The sequence below is a fragment of the Electrophorus electricus genome, chromosome 10 (genome assembly GCF_041902795.1).
Source record: "Electrophorus electricus isolate QZ-2024a chromosome 10, ASM4190279v1, whole genome shotgun sequence".
NCBI lineage: Eukaryota > Metazoa > Chordata > Actinopteri > Gymnotiformes > Gymnotidae > Electrophorus > Electrophorus electricus.
Window position 1 is genome coordinate 32053670 of NC_137506.1, and position 18050 is coordinate 32071719.

At 46.3% G+C, this 18050-nt stretch overlaps 1 protein-coding gene across 1 annotated transcript; it reads left to right on the forward strand.

Moving 5' to 3' along the window:
• The first annotated feature begins 1128 nt into the window (after nucleotides 1-1128).
• clic4 (chloride intracellular channel 4) lies at nucleotides 1129-17596 on the forward strand. Its single transcript, XM_027028774.3, has 6 exons — nucleotides 1129-1470; nucleotides 12604-12713; nucleotides 14064-14189; nucleotides 14343-14449; nucleotides 15025-15206; nucleotides 15305-17596. The coding sequence occupies exons 1-6, from the start codon at nucleotides 1405-1407 to the stop codon at nucleotides 15467-15469; spliced, it is 756 nt and encodes a 251-aa protein (XP_026884575.2). The 5' UTR covers nucleotides 1129-1404; the 3' UTR covers nucleotides 15470-17596.
• Nucleotides 17597-18050: the final 454 nt, after the last annotated feature.

Sequence of the window (18050 nt, forward strand, 5' to 3'; positions counted from 1 at the left end):
AAATGGAGTCTACGGCTACATTACACATTACAAGTCACGTTGTTAAGTTTAGGTTGGTTTTTTTTGTTGCTCAGATCAAATTTGCCTAGATCTTTACTGTTCACATTCATATTTGACCTGTATCTGGTTATAATGTAAATTACCTTGTCCTGCGAAACTGCGCATGTTCACCTGCGTCACCACCAAGAAAAACCCGTCAAATTTGAGACATGGTCATGGTATTGAAACAGGCAAAAGGGTAGCCTGTGTTTTTGCTCTGGAGGACGGCAAGCAGTTCGTCCACTATGCCTGGTCAGGTCGAGAAGCCGAAAAAAAGCTTTATAAAGAGAATTTTTTCAGTGCTGTTGCTCTTCTGGTTTCATGCAAAACAGCCACGTAAATACACGATCTGGCCGATCTCATTCAAGTCCCATGGCCATGAAGCCGATCTGGGAACTAAGGGGAACTAAGATAAATTTAAGTAACAAAAAAAACGGTAAATTAAACAATGTGACTCAAATCCGATTGAAAAAGATCCGATTTACACGTCCAAACAGCCATGAAAAAACAGATTTTTGTCACATTAAGGCAAAAAGTTACGCCACTCCAGGTTGATAATCGAATGTAGCCTGCTGGTTTTGGTTAAAATGATTCATCTGGTTATGGCATAACGGTTTAATTGTTTTTGCTGTTTTTTTTGACAGTCTACAGAAACAATTCACACCCCTACCCTTCTGTTTTGTCTAATTCTAAAGTCAGTGGTCAGGAAACTGTTTATATTGGTGGAAATAACAATACAAATGATCGATAATTAGAACTCAAACTCAAAACTATTTACTGGATAAGTAGTTCTTTTTAATATTATGATGATTATTATGTAAATTCAGCAATTGAACATCCGAAGTACCGTGCACTATACAATATTTCTTGAAAGCTAAAACAACAATGAAAACCTATTTACAACAAACATAATCACAGTTTTTTAAAAAAGAGGCAAGACTGAATTACATTGTCTGTACCAGGCATTTCTTTAGCGATATGAGCTGTGCGGATCACCCAAATCCAGTCCACGTTTTTTTTTTTTTTTTTTTGTTCTGTGGATGACATCACATGAGAAATATTCCTAGTTGCTTTTTCCCCTTTCCACCTCGCCGCCCCATCCCAAGCAGACTATAACAGGATAGAAAGGGTTGTACGTTTGCTCGGCCATGCCAAAGTACTAATCCCGTGCTTGCGTAAATACAACCTCCCCAAACTGTCCAAGTGAGTTAAGGGTGGGTGGAAAGCCGCCGTTTCCCGACACACTGGTGGAAAGGTTGCGGTTCGGTTGCTGGCGTAACGCGGGCGGGCGGAAAAGTTTTCGTCTGGCAAGGAGTCGGAGACCTTCTTTCCTTGGACGTGTCTGCTGAAAACGGAGAACTCGGGATGTCTCTCTCGGTACCCCAGAACGGTCGGGGAGATAACGAACCGGTCATTGAGCTTTTTGTGAAGGTAGGTAACAACCGTTTTTCAAAACCGTTAATCCTAAGAAGAAAAGCGCTGCATTGCGATCTATTTCCACTAATATGAAGCCCTGTGGTCGTATTTGGATGTGTTGGTTAAACTGGCCGGTCATTTGGTGACATGCAGCTTTGTCGCTGTTGCGGAGTGGTTAAACCGTTATGCGACGCAGCAGCGTTTCAGCCGTGGCTTGCTGAACAGGATCATGAGTCGTTGGGATATTTTGTGGTGCTACAGCCGATAGATAAAGTGAAATGGTGAGACTGACGCGAGACCGCAGGCGTAGCCATGTGTTCGTGTATGTCCGGCGCCACTGGCCTCGCTCGGCGGACTCCGGATCAGATTATCATTACACGTTGTTATCCGGACGCGCTTATATTTAACAGGGGCGAAGAGGTTCGAGGTGTGTGGCGCTAGCCTGGGATCACACAGAATATCCGGCTGCTACAGGATACGCAGCACACTTGGAAGTTCTGGCCCACTTCTGAAAACCTCGAATCAAGAGAGTCATTGTGTTCAGAGCGAAACTGGGAGGTGTGGTGGGGACGCGGCGGGGGTCCTGACCGGTGCGCGTCTCTCCGTTCAAGAGGCAGACCTAACGGTGCGCGTGTGCAGCACCGTAAAAACAAGCATTTGCGATCAAATTGGGTCAGCAGATGATCACAAGACGTGGACCTTCTTAGCCTTGCGTTTTGTGCTCTTGTATTTAATTTGTGAAGTCTCTCTCTCACTCACACACACACACACACACACACACACACACACACACACAGAGAAAGAGGTGTGGTTTTTTTGTTTGCTTTTTTTGTAGAATAGAGAAAAGGGCTCTTATTACTTCTCATCTAAATCATCCAGTTTAAACAGGGATAATAAAAAATAAACAGATGGAGGGGTGATGTGAAATGTGCAGTGAAAAGAAGTTTAGTAGTTTGTTTGTTTGTTTGTTTGTTGTTGTTGTTTTGTTTTTTTTTCCCTGATGAGGCCCAATTGTCTGTTGCTACCTGGTTATAATAGAAACTTTTGAGATTCCTTGCTGGGATCTTTGAGCCAGAACTCCCGTAAGGCACAGTCTGGTCCAGTTTTTGTTTTGCTTTTCAGGAACATGTCACTTGGAAGAGCGGGAAAATGCCTAAGGAGAAAATGTGGCGGGGGGGTGGTGGCACAGATGGATGGTGGGGGAGGAGCCGTAGGAGGAGAGGAGGTGGAACTGAATTAGGAAAAGTGCAACACATGCACACTATAGGACGAGCTTCCTTGCACGTTGATGTATTCTGGACCACAGCTCCTCTCTGATGACCTCAGACTCAGGGGTCTCGCGTGGGGTTTGGAGCATGGGTTAATCTGAGCTGTGGAGAGTTGGCTGCCCCTTTGTTCTGCTATACGGAGGCTTCTCGGACTCCGCCTTGCTGGCTGGAGATCTCCCTGCATGGTGGCAGTCTGGAGAACTCTAGAGTGTTAACCAGTCTGCCACAGTAGCGCTAACGATGATCTGTACATCAGCACCATGGGATTCCAGTCTGGCCTCCTGGGTTGACTGGGTTTACGGGACTTGGCCGTGGCATCGGTTTGGCTCTCCCTGGTTGTTCTCTCGTGACGTTTCGCGGACAGCTTGGACTGAGTCATTGCTGGTGGCTTGGTTACATCGGACTGAGAAACATTCACATAGGAAGTTGTCGGTTGCTACATTATTTTAAAAATATTTTCTCCTTGCGAGAAAGTTGCAAAAGGCCAGAGGCAAATATAAGAGAATACACTGGAAATGAAGGAATGAAGTCAGTCGTTACTTGTGGCTAAATTGTCCTGGAACAGGAAGCAGCCATTACACTCAAAACCCTTCAGTTTATCGTAGCTTTGTGTCTGTGTCTCTGCTGCTTGCGTACAGAGAAGACCGGTTCTGTGTTTACATATCTGCTGTTGTGGAACTGTAACGGTGATCACAGTCCTCCCTCCCTCTCTCTCTCCCTCTCTCCCTCTCTCTCTCTTTCTCAGTATATCTCTCTTGTACACATGTACTTCATGGCCTGTCGTTAGCAATGGATAATACACGAACACGTTTGTTCCTGCCGCTGTTCGGCCTCAGACCCTGCCATCGCTCAGGGCCGTGGGGTGGGCCGGCCCGTTGCTATGAAAACCACACAAACCTTACCCCTGGAAACGGGCGATAATGCAGGCAGATGGGCGGGGCTGGCAGAGACTTCCTGAGTTCAGATCCAGCAGGTTTAGGGTTGGCTGCCACACTGTTACTGTCTGCCAAAAAGCTTTTCTTCTTGACTCTTTATTGCGACCCTTTCCGAGTCTGTGGACTGGTCCACTCTGGGCTCTGCTGTCCTAACTCCTGTCTCCTAAAGGCCAGAGGATGTGACTTCTAAACACAGCTCGATTCCCACCTTTCACAAATCATGTATGTACTGTGACAAGAAATGAAAGTGCATCATTGGTGGGTGACGCATGTACTGGAGTAAATTCTGGATTACAGGCCAACATGGCATCTGGCTCCTAATTTCCTGTGATCTGCGGTGCTCCACTGCGTCGTGTCCATCAGGTGTTGTGACTGTGGAGACAGTCTCCATTTATCACCCTTGAAAGGTTCCTTTTATGTCCTCTGAACATTTTCCTGTGCTTCTGGGAGATTTGGGGTTGCAGGGAATGTCCTTCTTGAAGCTTCTGTATAATCGGACCAAACCAGTGGAAAGTGACACACGTCCGCTGCTGTCATGACAGTCATGGCTGTGGTTTTGCGATGGCCTGCCTGTGTGTGTGTATTTGAATACAAGGGCAAAGAACAGCTCAAGTTTTGCTGACTCACGTGGTCATGAGGACGCTTCTGTCTGTTCACCAAGTCACCACGACAACCGCATTGTTTACTTCTCCGAGAAACGGGCAATTGAAGAGGAGTGTTTATTGATCCGGGTGGCAGGGTGGGGCAGTAACCCCTGCTCCTGTGTGGTTGTCTGAGTCACAGGGCTGGCTTGTGTAAGGAAAACACCATGACAGTAACAGAAATCCTAGTGCTCAACCTTGACTCTTAGCTTTCGACAGTCTGTAGATGCACCAGATGAAATAAAATGTGTTTTACTCTGATAAGTTTAAGTAATATGCAGATATACATTGTACTCATTATACCTTACAAATGAGTTATAAAACAATAAAAGTTTTTATCTGTAGTAATGAAATTGCATCTGATGGAAATATACACAGTGTGGCTGAAAGGTAGAGATGATTTGTTAAACATCAGTGACAGTCATCCAGCCTCAGTGAGGAGACACTTAGTCGCTGTACACCTGGAGGCTTTTGTGTAATGACCGTGCAGATACCTAGGCCATTATTTTTGAATATGAAAACACCACCTTGATTTTAAAAAAGAGCTCAATTCAAGGCGTGACAAATAAAACAAATAAACCTTTGTTTGTTGACAGTCCTCTGCATAATGTGGTGTGATTCGATATCTCTGTGAAGTGGCATTAGGCATTGAAGAGTCAGAAACCTTCTTTCCTCATGGAAAACCCGGCGTGGGCCGCGTTTGGCTCCCATGTCTCTCTCTAGCAAGATAGCTGGACTGTTCTTTGTTGGCACTGCAGCCTATAAGAAGCAGCCGCTGGTGTGACATCACCTATCCGCCTCCTGCTGTGTGCATGGACGGGGACAGAGATGCTAGTCTGTCAGGACATGAGTACGTTTGTTTGTTTGTTACCCTAAAATGTTTTTTTTGTTCTGTATGTGATCATTTAAATGTGTAATAAAATATTTACTTGTGACTTATATATTTAGTCGTGGAGACCTAATTTGAATGGGTGAATAAATTTGCCATCGTCTGGAGAGCTACAGATCACTTTTATGATCGCTGTATATCGAAATCCTGAGCTTGTCTAATATTCCCTGTCCATCATCACCCTGAATTATTACAGTGTTTTCTTAACTGTTCAGTTACTGGTATGTTTTGATGTCTTTCATCTGGTGGATTGTAATATTTTAACTCTAATCATTTGTACATGTAGTTTTGAACACCACCATGATACCTGGGATACCGCCGTGATGTAAATACTGGGGATACCTGGAAGGGTAAATACCTGGGATACCACCGCAATGCACGCAAAGAGCAAAAGGCGTATGTTTTTATGTTTTTGCGAAAACAATACCACAGTGTTCTGTTATGGCTGCCCCTGTGTGTAAGTCTTACATGGCTGTATAGTTGGGAGGGTGTGAAGTGTGTTTTGCTGAGTAGCTTTTCTTTCGCCTGCTCCAGGAATCATCCAGCCCCCTGCCCCACTCTGCTCTGGCTGTGGCTTTAACCGTGTTCTTCATCGGGTCAGGGGTAAGAGCTGAAGGAAAGTCTTCCTCAGCACCATGCCCTCATAAACGCTCAGAGAGACCCAAAGGAGACTTTGGGTGTTAATTACTGTCTCACAGTGTGTGTGTGTGTGTGTGTGTGTGTGTGTGTGTGTGTGTGTGTGAGAGAGACAGAGATGGCTGTGAGAGTGACATGGCCCTCTGGATGGTTCTGTCTGCTCCACAGCAGGGAGTCTGTCCTTAAATATTTAAAATATAAATACACACCCACGCTCTCCCTCTCTCTCCAGGCTGCTGTGGTGGTCTCCATCTCAGGCTGAGCTCCAGATGTCTGTCTCTGTTCACCTCTCCCACGAGATCTGTTTTGTCCTTATTTCTTTAAAGGTTCTCTGAGTTTTTCGTCTGCTTCCAGAAACTGAGAGTCATGACGGGCCCGGTGCAGGTGTGTTAGAGAAGTGTGCCAACATCACACAGACACACACACAGACACACACACTCCTCTTTTGTCACAGCTGTTGCTATGAATACACTTCATGTGGCTTTTTCATGGGCTTTGAAGTTTGAGTGTTTGTCATCACAGCCGCCATGATCCGTTCTGTTCTCATCTTCTGGGTCTTTTGTTTAGAGACAATATTTTGTGCCCATATGACACTGTTTTATATTGACTTTGTGTGATTGATTGAAATGTCCGAGACCAACGTGTGACGTGTACTCAGTCCTGACTGATCCGGTGCGTGCTGGCGTTTGAGGACAAGCTGTAGGATTGTGTTAGGACAGACAGCTTCATCAATCTCATCTCAGTGTCCTGTCCATCCTGTTGAAGTCCCCGTTCAGATCTCTCACTCTCTCTCGTAATGAGGCATTTCTTGTAGAGCCAGTGACAGGAAATGAACTTTGGTGGGGGAGTGAATGAATCAAATATGGAGGTGAGAGATTGGATAAGAAGGAGTGGGGAGAGAGAATGCATGCATCAATATTAGCTGAAGGTTCATTAGGCTGTCTGGACTAATCTTTAGGACAGCAGACTACAGGCTCTGGTTTGCTGTGTGTGCGCGCGCATGTGTGTCAGGCATTCTGGTTGGGGGTGTGTGTGTCAGTCAGTCATGCATTACATGCTGGCTGACGGTTGACCTTTACCACTCCGCCAACCTTCTAAAAGACTGAGAAGCTTTGTTCCGTGGTGGCCCTCGTCCTGGCCCGGTCACGTCGGACGGACACGGCGAAGTTTCTGCCTCCCTGTAAATGTTTTTAAGAGTTCTTCTGGATTTTCTCAAGTTTGTTTCCTAAAGTTCTTTCCTGCACCTTTTTAGTCTGAATTTGCCACACTACGTGTGATGTTGACCTGAAACAGGGCGTGCTGTGCTTTGTGATGGGCCACACGTCCTAACCTAACCAGGCGGACCCGTGTGTGTGTGACACTGCTGCCAATCTTGTGATCTACACATGACTTGCCTGCTGTGTCTGTGGGGATCGTTTGGAAGTCAGTAAACCAAACAGTGTGACCTTTACACTCTGCTGTTCGTCTGCAGGAAGGCTGTGTCTCTGTGGCTTTGGCTTAGGCTCAAAGCGAGTTTATGAAAAATGCTGAAAACGCAGAAATCCTTTATGTCCCTTTGACGGTGAGCTGGCATATATGGGGATATAAAGAGAAAGATGCTCCTTTACTACACACACACACACACACACACACAGAGACGGACAGACAGACCAAATGTCAGAATGCCATAGTCCACATGACCTGTAGATGCCAGTGGCGTCTTGGCTCTGGGGATTTTGGGACCACACATGTCTGGGCCTTTGTGTGTGTCCTCAGAGCCCCAACAGACTGCAGACTGATGCTTTATTTGGTTGATTGTTTTTGTTGTCTTGGTAATTGCTCAATAATCAACAGAACGTCAGTCATCATGACTGTGCTGCTTTTCACAGGCTCAGTCCTGTAGGCTTTGGGTGTTGCCCAACTCAGAAGCCACACCCCCTCCCCAGTGCATCATGGGTGAATGGGGGGGAGTCATGTTAAAGGTTGAGCTGCAAGTCCCAAACACTGTATCAGCATGTGGTCGCTTTGTAGGACTTCTCTCTCTCCTGATGTTTGTTCAGCTGGTCTCACTGCAAACTGTTGTAGCTCAGACAAGGTCATTTGTGGGTGTGAGTGTTGGACACGAGCGTGGAATGCAGCGTGTCAGCGAGCTGTCTGTCTGCCACGTGATTATCTCTGCGTCAGACTGTGCGATGGGACCTCCGTGGAGTTGTTCCCACCTTTTTTGGGGAGTGTGTGCTGACTGAGTGTGGCTTCGCTGTCTGGGTGGAAGTCCAGGAGTGAGTCCTACTGTCGCGCCAGGCACTGCTTGGATCTCACTGCCTCCTCGTCTGTGTGTGCCGTCGACCAACAGACGCCACACACTTGTAGACTAAACATCTCGGGCTGTTTGTCCCAAACGTTAAACGAGCGCTACACTGATACAGGGTTATAGAGCCTGTTCCTGCTGTGTGGGGCCACAGAGGCATTTGAACGACAGCTACCCTATACGAGGTGGGTGTCTGTTGGGCAGAAGCACTGGGAAACAAAATTTGGAGAGTGTGTGTGAAAATCTGCTGCTGGAATGAAAAGGGCAGATCTGCACCAGCTGTCTAGTGAAGGAGGGCGGGGTGCTGGGTTTGACTCCCACAGCACACACATCAGTGTAGTGTAGTTAGTCTCTCTGCATGAGAACATCTGTTGAGTTCTATTCATGTAAATATCGGGGTTATATGGGAACAGCTGCATGCACACTGGCCCCTGTGAAACCTTTGTTGTATATTGACAGCCCCATGCTATTACACACACACACACACACACGCCCACTTCTCGCCAGGCTGTGTGTGTGTGTGTGTGTGTGTGTGTGTGTGCGCACAAGCGTGAGGTTTGGAAACTAAGGCTAACGCTGTTTCCGACTCATTCTGACGCATGGCTGTTGTTGGGGGCGTCTCCGAGGATCAGAGGACACGTGTTTGTCATGCTGCCACTTCACCTTCTCCCCCTCTCCTTATTGGGTAATCGCACGGCCGTGTAAATGTCTGCCTCATTCCATCGTAGAGCTGTTCTGAACCGTTTGGTGGTGGAGAAGCTAAATTTAGCTCACACTTCAGTAAACCTCCCCTTTCCCAAGCACACTCCCACAGGAACGCTGCACTTAAACACTGCTAGATGATTCATTCAAACACACACTAAAGGCTCAACTTGATGGCATCGTTAGCGCTTTTGAACGTTGGAACGGTGGGGTGGTGTGGTCCTGTCTGGAGCGCTGTGATTGTGGTTGCCAGGGGTTTTTCATTTGAATATGTGCACGAGTATCCCAGCAGACAATATCATTTGGATCTCTCCAGTCAGGCCTGTTGTATGGGGTCATGAAGATTGCATGAGCTCACACCCTCGGTCTTCACACCTTTTGTTAGAGAGCACGCGCACACACACTACAGCAGCTGCGTATGACCCACTGTCTCTAGCAGACAGCTGAGTGAGCAAGTGTGAGTGTGTACTCTGCTGCATACACATCCAACAACAGGGTTTCATGACTTCATTTCCGTGTGTGTGTGTGTGTGTGTGTGTGTTCCATCTGAGTATATCGAAGTGGAATTTGAATTTGCTTCTCCGCTGACTCACACATTCTATCGTCCATATTCATGATGTTCTGGCTTTTCGTTGCGTGTTTATTTCATTTTTTCACATTTTATACCAGGTAAGTTTGGTATAAATGTCTCCTCTTATGCAAGCGTCAGGATCCATGAAACGCTCTCCTCACCCCCACAGAGGTGTCGGGTTCCAGGAGACGCTTTCCTCATCTCCTTGAGCCCTCCTCCTTCCTGCCTCACTGATTATTTCTGGGGACCGGCGGTAAACTTTCCCCTGTTGGTCCAGTCTTCTCCATATAAGGCGAGCAGAGCCCTAAAAACACACTGCCCTCTGCTCCTCCGCCTGCCCCAGGGTCTCGCGCTCTCTCCCCCTCTTTCTTTACGCCCTTTAGGTTTTAATAACGAGTATCCAGAACAAGACCAAAGAATCCAAAAGAACATCAAAAATCTATTACAAGAAATAAAAATAAATAAAATGATTCAGGCTGAATAATAAGGCAAGAAAATAAAGAAGTTTTCAGATCTGCTTCTCACGCTCTCTCTCGGAATGAAAGAGAGAGAAAGAGAGAGAGAGAGAGAGAGAGAGAGAAAAAAAAATAATCTAATGAATACCCTTCCAGATGGCAGTGTTTGTGTGTGCTTTTCCTGGAAGTGTGAATATGGTGTCCATCTCTCTCTCTCTCTCTCTCTCTCTCTCTCTCTCTGAGAGACTACTGGCAGAGCCGATTGAGGCAGAGGGCAGAACTACTGGTCCCAGTTGTCTGGCTGCGGCCGTGTTCGGTGACCTCTTACGGGTGACGGCTGTTTAATGCACTTTTTTCCAATAAATAATCCTAATATTATTGTTTTGTAAGTCCACGCTAGAGGCCCAGTCTGCTATCCCTCAGCTCTTCAGCCCGGCTCTGGTCCGTGTTCCAGTTCAGGCACACGTGCAGTTTCATAAACTTGATGGACGTTACATTGCAGTCGAATATGTGCAGGGTTCTAGGTCTGGTCTCAGCAGGTGTGTGTGTGTGTGTCTGTGTACGCTTGTGCTCAGTCTTTTTGATCATCCCTGAGCAAATGAAGCCAATGACTCATTCAGTCTCACACAGTCCCCAGTCTGGACCGGAGGACTGAAAGCACGTCTTCAGTCAGGACAGCAGCTGCCTGATGGTGAGGTGGAGTGGTAGCGAGAGACCGACATGCTGAGTGGGGGGAGTTGAGGCATTGCCAGGGTGGCTGGGGGTGAATGGAGGTTGCCATGGATACAGATGCGCACAGAAGGAAGACGAACTCGGTCCCGCCTGTCCTGTGGTGGTGTGGGACAACGTCCTCCTTCTCTGACGCTCTTCTTGTCTCCTCCTCCCAGGCTCTTTGTGCTTTGATCTGGCGTCATGCGGCCGTCCCGCGGGACATACAACGTGGCCCCGTTTGTGTTCAATTCTGTAATCTTTCACGTTCTAAAGACCAGTGGATGCGCGTTGCCGCGGAAACGGTTGCCTTGGAAGCTGTTGTGCCGGTTGGGTGGGGTGAGAGAGGCCGCCAGTGACGTGAGCTGCGTGTCCAGACGGCCGTCTCAGACGGGAGGACTGGGAGTGTGACCAAGGCTACTGACCCCCCCCCATACACCTGCAGTACACCTGGCTCATCTCATCAGCTCACTGGAAAGCCTCTAGTCCGTTTAAAATGAGTGTTTTGAATTGGTTAAAACTGGTTAGCTGGTTAGATTGTGTGGTGTGGAGCTGCTTGTGGACCAGCACTGCCTACCCTGTCCCCATTCAACCTCGCCCTCGTCCCAGTCCCAGTTACGGTGACTCATCTGAGTGAGAAGTCTGCAGCAGCGTGTGACAGCGTTTGCTTGGAGTTATTACAGCATGTTGCTGCTAACAGGGTTAAAAGTTTTCTGTTGGCTTTAGTTAGCCAGCCACACGCACACGTGTGCGCACACAGCTTGGACTGCAGTTCTGTTTAGCAAAACGCAGGAAATTTCGTAGGTGATTTATACACAAAGGAACCTTGGAATGTGGCAACCCATTCGCCCGAGCGTGTGAGCGGGACGGGCCTTTTTCTTTCTCTACGCAGTACTCACACTTTCTCTTAATTCTTTTCCCTCACACACACACACACACACACACTCATGGGGTGCAGAGGTTCAAACATACCATGCTGATTGTATTTCCACTGCTGCAGTGGAAAGCATGTGTGTGTGAATTTGTTTGCAAACTAAAGACTCCGAGGGTGCTTGGGAGAGAAAGAACATTCTAGATTAACAAATGTCTCCAGGTCAGGCGTGCAGCACTGAGCCAGTGTCGGTCTTTGTTCCCGAAAGTGCAGGACGAGCCCCAGGTTCTCAGGGGGGCGTACTGGACACTGAGGGAGCGCAGAAGGGAGACAGAGTTTCACTGAATAAGGAGAGTAAATGCTACTGTTTATCATTCCATGTCACGGTGAAAGTGTGGTGGAGTGTCCATCCGTGGGGGGGGCACCCACGTCACGTCACATGACTCTTTGGCTCTGTGTGCATAACAAAGGTATGCAGGAGTGATTAGAACACACATGGTGCTGTTGGCAATAACCCCCCCTGGGGTGTGTGTGTGTGTGTGTGTGTGTGTGCGCTCAGTTAACTAACTTTGGCAGCATTGGGTAATATGGCATAATTGTGAGAGAAATTCTGTCACATTATATTACTGAAGCCTTTTTGACCACATCAGTTAATCATTCAGGGTTCAGCGCAGAGGACCAATGAACAACAAGAACCAGTGTTGCTACGCTGGCAAATTTAAAATCTGCATAGTATTGTGATTGGATGACATTTTATAGTTGAGCTTTCTTATCAATAATATTGGTTATAGTTTATGTAATTATGTACCGCAATACTGCAGCTAGCGATTTCTTTACGTCAGTTCCTACTTCCCTGTGGGACTATGCAAAGATCTCTCTCTCTCTGCTGTAGGATGTAATGTACCACTGTTTAACTCAAGTTCATCTGAGTGTGCACACAAAGTTGTGCCTCAGATGTTCAGCGCACGCGCATGCACGTTTCTACCAATCCAGACTCCTCTCAGTGAATATTTCTGTGCTGATGGCACGTTTTGAAGGAGCAGATGTAGTCCAAGGTGTGTGAACGCGGCCTTCCTCTGACCAACAGGAACGGACGCGGGCCTGCCGTTCTAGTTGGTGACCTTTCTGACCTTTTCGAAGACTGGTCCATTTATATGTTGGTTTGTTTTTGCATGTTTGTACCAGGCAGGAAGCGATGGAGAGAGCATCGGGAACTGTCCATTCTCTCAGCGTCTCTTCATGATTCTCTGGCTGAAGGGTGTGGTCTTCAACGTAACCACTGTGGACCTGAAGAGGTCTGTAGAGATATTCTCCATAACTTTAACATGTTCTTCCCTCTTTAAAGGTTTGTAGGGGTCAAGTAAAGAACCATATCACCCCTCTCTCGTCCTCTTTCTGTATCTCTCCCCTCTCTGGCATTCACATTCTCTCCCTCCTTCAGGCTTGAATGAGATTTTCCACATATGAGCCTCTGGCAGTTGGTGAGACATTAATGGTGCTGTGGCAGACAGAAAGACTTTGTTCCCTTCTGCGTTTTACTGCCCCTCATATCAAACGTCTCTCTGTGTAGCTCACAGCTCAGATGACGCGGCTTCGGTTCGGAACTCGGCAGCCCCTTCGACCATTAAATCCTTTAGTTCCGTTCTGGGAAGGACAAGGAAACAGTAAACAGCAGCACCGACAGCCCTGACAACACCGACAGCACTGACAACACCGACAGCACTGACAGCACTGTGCTCAGATTGGCTGGGTTTCTTTCTTTTCATATAAAATGTTTGGTTGTGTGGCTGCACGAGAGTTAACACTTCTACTCTTTATATATATATATATATATATAATTATACACACACACACACACACACACACACACACACACCAAAAAAAACTCTTTCCTGAGTGCTGCCAAGGAAACTTCCTGTGCTCATGCCAGAGCTCTGAGGTAATTTCCTGTTATGCCCTGAAGCAGGCTGGTAAGATCAGCATGTTCTAGTCTGCAAGATCTCTGCTCAGTCCAGGACTGGGTCATTCAGGTGCATCCGGGGTCACCCAAGTTAGCTGTTTACTGTGATACCTGCGTATCTGGGGGTGATTTGTCATCATATTTGTAGTACAATAAGAGGTTTTTAAGAAGCAGACCGCTGAGAAACGTGAAGGTGAGATTACTGGAGTCCTGAAGAGACTAATTCAGTGTCACGTAAAACAACACACACATACACACAGGCGAGAGGTATGTGACAGTGTAGCTAATGTCTCTACATGACTGCGTTAGAACGTCCTGATGACTTCGCATGTACATCTCGCGTACTTGTGTGCGTTGTATTATCGCCCAGAAACATTGAAGGTGGAGATGAGTTGCTGGGTGGGGCTTTCGGTCGGAGGGGCTCTCTAGAATAATGAGTTACATGCATACACCATTAGGTCATCCAGCCGAGGCTCAGTCGGACTAGGCTACCAAAAAAAAAATGTCTTTATTAAGAAAATGAATGATGGTCAGAATAATTGCAGCATTGTATCAACTGCAGAAAGTGTCGTGCAAAACATTGCAATAATAACCGTCCATTCAGAAGGATGGCAGCGTTGTGTGTGCGTGTGCCGTTTTGTTGACCAGGTGTGTGTGTGTTGTTGATGGTTGTGTGTGCTTTTAGGAAACCAGCAGATCTTCAGAACCTGGCCCCTGGGACACCCCCTCCCTTCATCACATTTAACGGGGAGGTGAAAACCGATGTTAACAAGATTGAGGAGTTCCTCGAGGACGTTCTCAGTCCACCCAAGTGAGTGAGTGAGTGAGTGAGTGTAGCTCATTTGCAGATCGCAGCATTCTATTGGCAGAGGCTAGTATTGCGATAATGATGATCAATGTATCGCACAACCCTGGTGTTTGTTTGCCTGGTTGCTAGTCTAGTGTCCTGCACGTCTTCCTTCAGGTACGCCAAACTCAGCGCAAGGCACCCAGAGTCCACCACAGCCGGAATGGACATATTCGCCAAATTTTCTGCTTATATTAAGAACTCCAAACCTGACGCCAATGAGGGTGAGTGTGAGAACGCTGGCGCTGCTTCCCGTCGCACTGAAACACGACCGTAAACAGCTGTGAAAAGTATGCGGTCTGGGCAGCACCAGCCCAGTTAGTGTTCCCTGCGTCACCGTATGTCCCTTAGTGGAGGTAAAGGATAAGGAGTTGGCCTTGCAGAACAGCGCCCTCATCTGGCAACTATGAGATCCTGCGTATGAGAAAACGTGTATTATAAGGGGCTTTACAGTGTTTGGGCAGGTTCTTGAGATTTGCATTTCAAATAATATTGTATTTAATTATTTTTGTGATTACCTCTCAAGAAGTTCATTTTTACAGGCAATATCCCACTGCAATTCTCAGTGTCTTCAGCAAAGAAGACCAAACTAAATATGCACAAATGTCACACATGACGTCCAATAAATGTTTGGACATGATGGAAACAAATGTTTCACACATCTGTCTAACCAGTGCAGTTTAGCTCAATGTAAAGTGTGTGTGTGTGTGTGTGTGTGTGTGTGTGTGTGTGTGTGGACTCCTGTTATGCCCTGTCGTGTCTGAATTCCTCTGTGTGTGTGTGTGTGTGCATCCTGTAGCTCTTGAGAGAGGTTTGCTGAAGACCCTACAGAAGCTGGATGAGTACCTGTGTTCACCACTGCCCGATGAGATCGATCACAACAGCATGGACGACATCAAGGTGTCCCGCCGCAAGTTTCTGGATGGTGACAACATGACCCTGGCCGACTGTAACCTGCTGCCCAAACTGCACATCGTCAAGGTGACTGATGAGCTCATGGGTCTCTCTCTCGGGGGCCGTCTTTAACACTGTGTCTCTCTCGGGGGGGCCGTCTTTAACACTGTGTCTCTCCCTGGTAGGTGGTGACTAAGAAATACCGGGGCTTTGAGATCCCCAAGGACATGAGTGGCATCTGGAAGTACCTGAGTGAAGCGTACACGCGTGACGAGTTCACCAACACCTGCCCCAGCGAAAAGGAGATTGAGATTGCATACGCTGACGTAGCCAAGAGGCTCGTCAAATAAGGCATCGTGACGAATCCAGTCCCAACACTGGGACCTTTTTTTTTGTGACTGAGAAAGAAAATCTTGAAGTCTTCTTTTCTTCCTCTTCTCTTATTCTTTAGAGTAAAGCCCCACTGCATGAATTTCCCCTCTAGTCCCATATCTACATTTCTTTAAGATATCACATTTATTGTGAATGTAACACAAAAGTGGACCTTGGCAAACTTTTCTATATCATGCATTTTATTTGATTTATTTTTTTTTTTGGTTAACTTTTTCTGAAAGGTTTGAGTTAATACAAGAAATGCTACATGCAGGAGACCGGAGCTGTTTTGTGCGCCTTGTTGGTTTAAACCAGTATTGCTCCGGCACGCTCACGGATGGAGACGCACCTCCACCCTCTCCCCTCATCCACCCTCTGTAGCAGTGGGGGAGGGGCTCCGCTAGCTGCTTTTCCTAATACGGATTTATGCTTTATAGAAACTGCTTTTCCAAGTTTGCATTTCTGAAGCTGTGTTTTTTTTGTTTGTTTGTTTTGGTTAATTTTCTGATCGTGCGTATGCATTGTGTTGGACGTGCCAGTGTTTATTTCCAGAGAGCGCAAGATTGAGCGCCGATTTCTTTAGACTTCCAGACTCTGACATCACATGAAGGTAAATGTTTGTTTGAATTGAAATTCAAAACAACTTTTGGTTTTCAACAGTTACAAACTGTTTTGTTAGACTCCACCCAATTGGCACATTATCCAATAAACTGATGAAGGTCTGACATCAGACAATCAGGAAACAGGCAGTCTCAAGAAAAGAGACACTGGCAGAAACCTTAAGTTACACCACATAAAGATCCAGCCATGACCAGAATAAATCTTGCAGGATCGCATATGGACATATTCATGTCAGATCTGAATAATCTGAAGTGTCTAATATTTGTACATCGTTTTACTGTAGTACACAATTACGGTCGGGCCAAAGGTCAATCATAGACATTCAAATGAAGGAGCATTAACCATTTTCAAAATAAGTGGATGTTCATGTCATGTGCTTGTGTTTTGGTCTGAGTATTTCTCCTAATAGCTAAAACACTGGCCAATCAACAAAAGGGGAGGGAGAATGACCTCTGAACCAGGAAGTGAACTGAATGTGATCAGTTTTTGATTTTCTTGCTTAATGACAGGAATACTAGTTAGAGAATGTAAACCTATAAAAATACATTTTTAGTTTGAATGCAAGACAAAAGTGAATGGGTTTTGTTTCCCCTTTGGTGTAATTTTTTAAAGACTGTTTTAAGACAAATTTAATAGCAGAATTGTAAATATATATTTTTTTTCCAGAAACTGACATGTACATTTTATATATCCATGGATCTGACTGTAGTGGACTGAGGGCTTTTCTTAGGGGTGTGAGATTTAATAAGAGAAGACACATCCTGAGGCCTTAATCCTTTTCTCAAGAGTGCACAAAGTATGGCATCGGAAAAGAGGAAAACCGTGGAACCGTTTGGAGTAAAACCCATGGTGACCCAGCCTGACAGTCTGAAGTTTCTTTAAAAAAATGAAGTTTTGTCTTAAATGGGTCTGAGAAGCTGTCCGTCTGTTTGTCTGTCTGTCCCCCCTTACTTTGATAACGAACTCCGTCCTGGGAGCCGGGTCCAGTTCACCCAGAGAGGGCCGCAGTTCTACGGGTTCTAACCCCCACATGACCTCAGCTGTGGTTCTCATGACTGGCACTCATACAGAATGAAGTGCACTGAGCTTGTGTGCTTGACAGGAACAGCAGTAGCCGCTGATCTGAGTTCAGTGAGGTAACTGATGTGTCCATGAAGGATTTCTCCCCAGATGTCAGCTTACTTTCACTTCACTTCCTCCTCATCTTCGTCACGCAAAGGAGGGCAGTCTAATATGAGCTTGTTTATGAAGCACGTGCCTTCTGAGAATGTTGGTACCACGACTCTCTCGTGCAGGATTGCATCCTCCTCCCTTCTGCTGATCCGTCTGTCTGCCCGAGATGCAGAATGTTCATGTTTTGTGTCTTTCTCTGTTCTAATGTAACTTCATAGCCTCCCCTGGCCTATGTGGGAATAAGACTCAATGTGCACGCTGCATGTTTGACCTTTGCCATCTTGCTCTCGACAATAAACTGCTGGCAGCTATGACTCATGTAGACTGGATTTATTTTACGATTATCTTTTACATAACGTATCTAGCCGTTAATTATTGACATAAAAGGACTGCCTAAATGTTAGCACATGCTGTATACCATAAACGTATTGACATGAACCTAACCAGTCGTAATTGGTAAAAGCTGCCAATTTCATAATCGCGAAGTTAAAAGAATTGCGGTTCCTAATGTGTCCACAGGGTGGTGCTGTGGGGCTTTTTCATCGCTCACAGGCCTATTTTAGATCGCCTTGGTCTACTTAAGATTTGTGGCTTACTTGTGATTAACTGATTAATGCTTTTACTCATTATGATCCGTCCATAATTACTGAAAGACATAAAAACTATGACTTAGGCTGCTGTTCATACCGTCGTATTGTACATGAATAGAACTTGTATTCAGAGACAGCTGGCGGGAAAAGTTTAAGTGCACATGCAACGCGCTGC